Source organism: Primulina tabacum, chromosome 17 (genome assembly GCF_025594145.1).
Source record: "Primulina tabacum isolate GXHZ01 chromosome 17, ASM2559414v2, whole genome shotgun sequence".
NCBI classification, from domain to species: Eukaryota; Viridiplantae; Streptophyta; class Magnoliopsida; order Lamiales; family Gesneriaceae; genus Primulina; species Primulina tabacum.
The window spans coordinates 1,670,854-1,679,969 of record NC_134566.1 but is presented as its reverse complement, the minus strand read 5'-3'; the positions used below and the strand labels follow the sequence as shown (position 1 = coordinate 1,679,969).

The window sequence follows — 9,116 nt, the reverse complement described above, 5'->3', positions numbered from 1 at the left end:
CAGAGGACAATTTCCAAGTATTGTTGATAGATTCATCACAACATTGATGTCTAATTTTGTTGTTTACAACTTTTTTGAACCCCAAATTAACAGTAATTTTACAACTGTTTTGAATGATTTGACTCATTGTTGGTTGGTTAGTTGTACGTATAATGGACAAAGATTGGATGTCAAAGAACAGGTTGTCACATGAATATGAGGTTGGGGTGGAGTATTTCTTGCAGTTTGCATTGCGAAACGCTAACAATCCAAATGCAATGCCTTGCCCATGTGCAAAATGTGGTAATCTAAAGACGAAAGATATTGACACTATAAGGGCTCATTTGTGTTGTAATGGTATAGATTTAACATATCATATATAGATTTGGCATGGCGAAAGATTTAAGTTCGGGAACTCAATGAATGATAGTGATCGAGTAGGGTAAGATGAACGCAAATATTTTACCGAGGAACCTATAAGTATGGTACATGGTGCATATGATAGTTATGCTAAGAATCCAAACCAATTCCATAAGCTACTTGAAGATGCCGAGAAACCTTTATATCCTGGATGTGTTAAATTTACAAAGTTATATGCACTTGTGAAATTATATAACTTGAAGGCAAAATGTAGTTGGAGTGACAAAAGTTTAACTGATTTACTTGGTTTGTTTGGGCAAATGCTTCCAGATGACAATGAATTGCCTTTATCTTTGTAAGATGCAAAGAAAAGCTTATGTGCTTTAGGGATGGATTATGTGAAAATTCATGCTTGTCCTAATGATTGTATCTTATATCGGAAGGAGTATGAGGATTTTACCAGTTGCCCTATTTGCGGGATGTCAAGGTAGAAGTTAGGTAAAAATTCTACGATAAATGGAGGAGTTCCTGCAAAATTCCTTTGGTACTTCCCACCTATTCCCAGATTTCAAAGATGGTTTAAGCAGAAGGTGATATCTAAGAAATTAACTTGGCATGCTGATAAAAGAATTCGTGATGGATACTTGCGTCATCTGGCTGATGCACCCTCTTGGAAAGTAGTGGATCACAACTGGCCAAAATTTTCTTCCGAGCCAAGAAATCTAAGATTGGCCATATCAGCAGATGGCATCAATCCACATAGTTTGATGACTTATGCATATAATTGTTGGCCAATTGTGATGATCACTTACAACCTTCCTCCAAGTTTGTGTATGAAGAGAAAATTCATGATGCTCACTTTGTTGATTTCTGGTCCCAAACAACCGGGAAATGATATTGATGTCTACTTAGCACCTCTAATTGACGACTTAAAATTTTTATGGGATATAGGTGTTGATACATATGATGCATATCGAAAAGAAATTTTCTCGCTTAGAGCTGTGTTACTATGGACGATCAATGATTTTCCTGCATATGGGAACATGTCAGGTTGTATTGTGAAAGGATATCATGCATTTCCAATATGTGGTGAAGAAACATATTCGACGAGGTTGAAGCATAGTACAAAAATTGCGTATACAGGTCATAGAAGGTTTCTTCCTACAAGTCATCCGTATTGAAGGCAAAAGAAATCATTTAATGGGAACCAAGAGTTTAAACTCGCACCAAAACCATTAACTGAGCATGAAGTTTTAGAAAGAGTTGAAAGAATTAATTATCGTTTGGGAAAAATGAGTGGGAAGCTTCAGTTGAAGGTAGGTGATGAAAAATCATGTTGGAAAAAGAAATCTATATTCTTTGAACTTGAGTATTGAAACATCTACATGTCCGACATGTTCTTGATGTGATGCATATTGAAAAAAATGTTTGTGAAAGTCTATCGGTACATTACTTGACATTCCAGGAAAAACAAAGGATGGAGTTGCAGCAAGACTAGACCTCATGGAGATGAATTTGAGGACTGATTTGATACCAAAGATGGGGGAGAAAATAACGTAATTTCCAGCAGCCTGTTATACACTAAGAAAGTTTGAGAAAAGAAAATTTTACAATTCTCTGTTTGGAATAAAGGTCCCTACGGGTTACTCATCTAATATTAAAAACCTCGTGTCGATGAAGGACTTGAAACTTGTTGGCCTTAAGTCACACGACTATCACACTTTGATGCAACAATTGCTTCCAGTGGCCATACGTGGTGTCCTGCCTAAACATGTTAGAGATACTATCACTCGGTTGTGTGGGTTCTTCAATGTGTTATACAATAAAGTGATAGATGTCTCAAAGTTGGATGAGATGCAAAGAGAGATTGTGATGATATTGTGTTTACTAGAGAAATATTTTCCGCCATCTTTTTTTGATATAATGACTCATTTGATTGTTCATCTTGTACGCGAGATAAAATTGTTTGGACCGGTTTGGTTTAGGCATATGTATCCATTTGAAAGATTCATGAAGATATTGAAAGGCTATGTGCAAAATCGCAATCGGCCTGAAAGGTGTATAGCCGAACGTTATATTGCTGAAGAGGCTGTGGAATTTTGCTCGGACTACATGCTCGGAGAGTACAACTCACTAAGCCTCTGTCTAGTTCAGTAATGCACTACACTAGTGATGATGAGTTGAATCAAGCACATCCTTATCTATTGGAAAATGATGTTGACGTTGAGCCTTATATCGAGTAATTTCTTTGACTTATTAATACTTTCTTGCTATTTTTTTTACATTCAATTGGTTAACTTATCCTTAATCATTTCATCAGGGAACACATGACATTTTTGGATGCAAAATTTGCCCATAAGGCTAAGTCCAAAAGGTGGCTACAAGATGAGCATAACCGAACCTTTATTAACTGGTTACGTGATAGTGTAAGCTGTCTAAATATCAGTATTATGGATTTTGTTAAAACTTAGGGATAAATTTTAGCACTTTGTGAAATGTAGGTTGCAAGTGCAGTTGGCAATTCCACTCGTGAAATTTCAGAAAGATTGAAGTGGATAGCGCGCGGACCTAGCAAACAAGTGTTAAAGTACTCTAGTTACACTACAACAATAAATGGCTTTTGTGACACTTTTTTGTAGACGGTTTTAATTAAATGTTGTTACAAATACTTAATAATGACACTTGTAAAAAATTAATAATGTGTAAAATAAAAAAACATATTAGATTAGTTATCATGACATTTTTAATTGATGTCATCTTTTATATGGAGGGAAACAATTATTTTTCCCACATCGTAAAAAATCGTTAAAAAACTAAAAAATTTCACTATAAATAAGTGTGAGAATATTTGGGTTAGATAAATATTGGAGGAGGGAAAATAATTGTCTCCCTCCATATAAAAAATGACATCAATTAAAAATGTCAGGATAACTAATCTAATATGTTTTTTTATTCTCACATTTATTTTATCTAATTTTCCCTCCTCCTATATTTATCCAACCCAAATATTCTCACATTTGTTATTGTCACTATAAATGACATACACGACACTTTTAGTTGTCATTATAAATGATTTTAACTAACATATAAATTTGTCATTATTACTATAATAACAAGGCTCTATAAATGTATTTAAACAAGAGTTTTCCTGACATTTAAAATTGTCATTATATGAATAATTAGTAACACGTATGAAGTTGTCATTAACATCTTATAGTGACATTAAAAAATGTCAGTAAGTTTAAGACGACATTGGAATAGATGACATTTGTTGGAGGTGTCACTAAAACTTAAATGTCACTAAATATTGAATATGATGACATTTATGAATGTCACCATAAGCATTTATTCTTGTAGTGTTATTTGATTGATGGGGTCACTTATCATACAAAAGAGCGAGATGATATACGAGTTGTGCAAAATTCCGGAGTAAGCTTAGTCGCAACGACAATGCAAGTTGTTAGTGCAAAGGATAAAAATCCAGTTGTGTCAGACATGCTTTTTTATGGAGTTATTCAAGAAATATGGGAACTTGATTACCAAATGTTTCAAATACCAATGTTTAAATGTAATTGGGTTGAGAATATTAACGGTATTAAAGTTGATGATCTTGGTTTCATGCTGGTAAACCTGAAGAGAATTGGATTCAAGTCTGACTCTTTTATCTTGGGCAGTCAAGCAAAGCAGATGTTTTACATTGAAGATCCTCAAGATCCTGCATGGCATGTTGTACTTGCAAGTCCCACCACAGAGTATATTCACTACATGAATGGTGATGAATTGGAAAATGCTGTAACCCACTATCAATGTTTTACACAAGGGTTTATATCAATGGATGTTGATGGAATAGATGAAAATGAACCGCCATGCATTCGTGAAGATTGTGATAGGTATTGGGTTGACAATAATTAAGTGAAATCCTAAATGACTTGAACCAGCATAATAGGTTACATTCCCTTACTGTTTTGCATATTACATTTTCATCTTGAAAGAAAAATAAAGAACTGAGAAATAATTTTTTTATGACATGCGTTGCATAATGCATTTTTCCGATTGCTTAACAAATTGTAAATGCTTGCAGAATGTCAAAGAATATGAAGCCTAAACAGAATACTGCATATTCTGCCAATAACAATAGTTGTGGGAGCAAAACAGTTTTGAAATCTACAGAGACGGAAACAACAAGATCATCTAGAGGTCGTACACGTTTGGATAGGCTTGTTAGGCAAAGGGTTCATGGAATCAGAAAGGATGTAAGGTTCAATAAATTGGGACAGCTAGTTGGAGAATTTGCAGGGGAGATGCAAAGTTATATTGGAGTTCTTGTTCGAGAAAAGGTAAAGATAAGTTATCAGACTTGGAAAATGGTTCCAAATGATGTCAAAGATTTAATATGGGAATCGGTTAATGTAAGTTATAATGTTTTGACTATTTTAATTAGTTTTCATATGGTTATGATATGTTTAATGTTATGGGTTAATATGACTTCTACAGCAGACGTACAATGTTGATCAAAGCTGGAAGAAGGGATGTCTGAACTCTGCAAATAACAAGTGGCGACAATATAAAGCTTTTCTCACTCAAAAGTTCATTCTTAGCAAACGGGATAACACTGAGGATTTGAAAGAACCACCTACTGGGTTTGGTATTACACGAGATGATTGGAGTTCATTTGTAATTAGTCGCTTGTCTGATGACTTCATGGTAAGATTCTTAATTTGTTATTTTCAAATAAGTAGACAATAACAAATTATTTCTATTGAAATCTGATATATGTGGGCAATTGTCAATCAACTAGAAACTACGTGATGAACAAAAGAAGAGAAGAAAGCAAAACATATACCCCCATCATATGTCTCGCAAAGGATATGCGCGTTTCGCCGACGAAATAGTAAGTATGAGAAAGTGAGTTAATTCCGAAAGTTTACCAAATCCATGCTATGTGGTTTTTAAATTTGTTGATATCATACATATTGTTTGTAGGTAGATGAGTTATGTGATGATGATGATATAAATCGAGCAATTATGTGGAAGAAAGGACGGGTCAATAAAAAGGGTCAACATGAAGGCGATGAGTTGAAATTGGCAATAGAAAAGATTGTAAGAAAACAATACATTAAAATGAATAATTTTTATTCATTATAACTGTTTTTAGTAATTATCTTGTTCTTCTGTACATGACATGATGGTTATGTGCAACAAAAATCGAGGGTACGTTGTAATTTGAAGAGGGAAAAAATGATATCCTTACGAAAGCACTAGATTCATATGAACATTCTGGTCGTGTGAGAGGTGTTGGAGGTCATATCACTCCAAGAATCTACTTTAATATTGGTAGAGTATGGAAGAGTCCTCTTGGTGATGACCATATAATCCGTAACCAAACAAAGGAGTTGATGGAGGCGAAGATATTAATCTCAGAACAAGATGCACGCATCGCAGAACAAAGTGCACGCATATCAGATCAAGATGCACTCATACAGAGACTTGAAGAAATGTTCAAAAAGGGTGCAAGCAACTTTGACATTGAAGAAAAATGTAGTTGCTCAGTAAAGTTGCATCCCATGAGTGACGATAAAATCAAAAAGAGTGTCTCGAACTATGCAACTTCGTATGATGATGACGTGAAAGCTTTGAGCAATGCTGATTTTTTGTTATTGCAATTGTCCATGACTATGATTTGTATCAATTTATAACATGATTATTTGTCTTCTAGGGTAAGCCGGTTGCATTGGCATTGGAATCTAGGACCAATATTGTTGCCTACGGTACAATTGTCCATGTCAATGCGGATGATAAATTATTTCATGGTGTTCCATCACCCATGAGTTGCATGCACGTATCCATTGATAATGCTGTGGACAAATTAACACATTTGCCATTTCCAATTCCAAATGAATGTCATACTGTTGGTGATGCTATAGGAACACATGTAGCTTGGCCAGCACACTTGGTAGTAATGCAAGATGAGGTAAATGTCAATTTATATTTAAATTTAAAGTACCATAAATAATTCAATATTGCAGCTAACATGTGTACATTTGCAATGTTTAGAAGCTTCAAAGGAAGAAAAATGTCGACCACAGAAATAACATTGGTTTGTCTTCAAGTGTGCCAAGATCTTTACATCTATCGTATTGTTATTGTAAACATGCTTTAACCGATGAACAAAATCTATCACTGCTTTTTGATCATGATTTATTTGACGAGGATTACGAACTTCTTCTGCACCTTGAAGACATCATTCCTTTCTGTAGTTTGGATCCAATATTTGCCAATTGTATAGTTGTGTACATGTGGTAAGTCTTCTTCTTTTGTTTGTTAACCACTTAAGCTGTATAAACTTAATTAATTTAGCATATTCACATTATTATGTTGGAAATTGTAGGCATCTGTATAAAAAGATGAAAAAAGATAACAAGACCGACAAGTTTAGATTTGTGAATCCACACACGATCCCATACATGCTATATGTGACCAAACTTGACGAAAACGGTAAAATCGAACACTTGAATGAAAGAGCAAGTGTTTTGGCCGAAAGACTGAGTGGTGCATCAACAAATCAACTAGTTTTAGTGCCACATAATGTTGGGTGAGTCAAAATTATAATATCAAATTTAATTTATTTTCTCGACATCTTATTGAATTGTATGCACTAATTATGTGTTCTGTGCGTAGTTACCATTGGATTCTTACTATCATCGATCCTTACAAGGAGATGGTTTATTTGTTGGATTCACTTTGTCATCGAAACCGTTACGATGTCTGGAAATATGTGGTGGATATGTAAGTTAATATTTTTTTTATGTCAAATTTAATTTAGTGAATAAAACACTCATATGTTGACTGTTACTGATGTATGCAGGAGTGTAAGATTGTTTAATTCAAACAAGGAAAGGAAAGAGAAAAAACAAGCTATATGGGAAGTAGTAAAGGTATGCATGTGTACTTGTCATTAATTAACGTTTATTTCAATTTGTGTATCAATCACTAACAATTTTTTTTAACATAGGGTCCACGACAACCAGATTCGAAACAATGTAGTTTTTATGTTATGAGATTTATGAGAGAAATGATTGAAAAAAATGCTACCAGTGAGAAGAACTCAATAACTTCAATTGTAATATTCGACATATTCTCAATATTCACAAATAATTGTGTATTTCTCATTTTTCAATGTCTTTATTGATTGGTTTTTTACTAATATTATCATTGTATTTGTTCACCGTTCATGAAAATAGAGTACTCTAAGGAAGAAATTGATGAAGTGCGATCCGAGTGGGCAGAATGCATACAAGATTATATTTACGAATAGGTATGCAAAGTATTGATGAAGTGCTTTGTGTTACGAATAGGTATGCAAAGTCTTGAACTGTATATTTGGTAACAATTCCAGGTAGGTTGACGAAACAGAGCTTGACGAAATAGTGCTTGTCAATATTAGTTTCACATTAGTTCTGGCTTCCTAAAACATAAATGTTATAGATTTGTAAATTGATGTTATGACTTTGTTTCGAGTATATAAATGTTGTTTGTGTTGTTTGGAAATTTTTGGGACGTCCTATTTAAGGGATGGTCATGCCGAAATTTCTATTTTCTTCAGTATATACTAGTTATGACTTTATTTTGCGTATATAAATGTTGTTTGTGTAATCTTAATAATGTCAATATTGTTTGGATACTATCAAAGCTAGGCTGCAAAATTGATATCATTAACTAATTCGATATGTTGTATACAATGTCAAAACTCACTTAGCTTTCAAATTCCTTTGTGTGGGATATCTTTATTATGGGAAAACAATTTATTATCGTCTCTATGCACCATTTGTGTTAGCTGCGTTTCCGGTCATGTATTTGCTTGCAATCTCATCTCTTACATGGGGTTTTAATGGGCTTTCTATGTGTGGATTATATGCCAGGGATGAAATGGCATGGGAAGGTTTTGATGCAGAAATGTTGATGAGGTTTGAGGAGATCGAGGCCGATGATGACAAAAGATTGCAGTGTATCCATATTTTCCGTTTGGAAAATTTTGATATTGTGGGACTCTGCTGCCACATTGCCACATTGATGACGAACATGTATCAAGGTCAATTGCAGTACTAAATTCAAATTTGTAAAATTTTTGTTTATCATTGGCATATTTTGGATGATGGATTTTGAACATAACATAGCCACGGATTTAACTTGGTAAATATTTTATTTTCGATTGTTATTTTTGGTTTAATTATTATTATATATATTGTAAATTAAAAAAATTTAATAGAATAATTTATAATTAATGAAAAAAATTATTAAAGACAACATTTTTTAATTCTAGTGAAGAAAATTTAAAGACAACGGTTTTAAATTGTTGTAGATTCAACAAAACACTACGGTTTTTAGGCATTGCAAAACTATTGTGGTTGATATAAAAAATAACGGTCCCAAAAGTGGCGAAACTGTGGTCGTTGATATATTATGACAACGGGTTAAAACCGTTGCAAAACTATTGTCAATCGTGCTAAAATACAACGGTCTATAAACGTTGCGAAACTGTTGTCGTTATTAAATAACAACGGTTTAAAATTGTTGCGAAACTGTTGTCGTTGATATATTATGACAACATGTTAAAACCATTGCAAAACTATTGTCAATCGTGCTAAAATACAACGGTCTATAAACGTCGCGAAACTGTTGTCGTTGTTATTAAATAACAACGGCTTAAAATTGTTGCGAAACTGTTGTGGTTGGTGTTAAAGTACAACGGTTTAAAATCGTTGCAAATCCGTTGTCTT

The 9,116-nt window shown here is 33.7% G+C and overlaps 1 protein-coding gene across 4 annotated transcripts; it reads left to right on the top strand.

Annotated features, from left to right (window-relative positions):
- Window positions 1-5,998: 5,998 nt before the first annotated feature.
- Window positions 5,999-8,554, top strand: LOC142531353 (uncharacterized). Of its 4 annotated transcripts, none has more exons than XM_075637450.1 (8): window positions 5,999-6,310; window positions 6,394-6,638; window positions 6,728-6,931; window positions 7,018-7,125; window positions 7,205-7,274; window positions 7,352-7,459; window positions 7,581-7,654; window positions 8,259-8,554. In XM_075637450.1, exons 1-8 carry the CDS (start codon window positions 6,164-6,166, stop codon window positions 8,443-8,445), a joined length of 1,143 nt encoding a protein of 380 aa, XP_075493565.1. In that variant the 5' UTR covers window positions 5,999-6,163; the 3' UTR covers window positions 8,446-8,554. The 4 variants fall into 4 exon arrangements, with proteins under 4 accessions (XP_075493565.1, XP_075493568.1, XP_075493566.1 ...); XM_075637453.1 differs by having other exon boundaries at window positions 7,581-7,694; window positions 8,291-8,415; XM_075637451.1 differs by lacking the exon at window positions 7,018-7,125.
- Window positions 8,555-9,116: the final 562 nt, after the last annotated feature.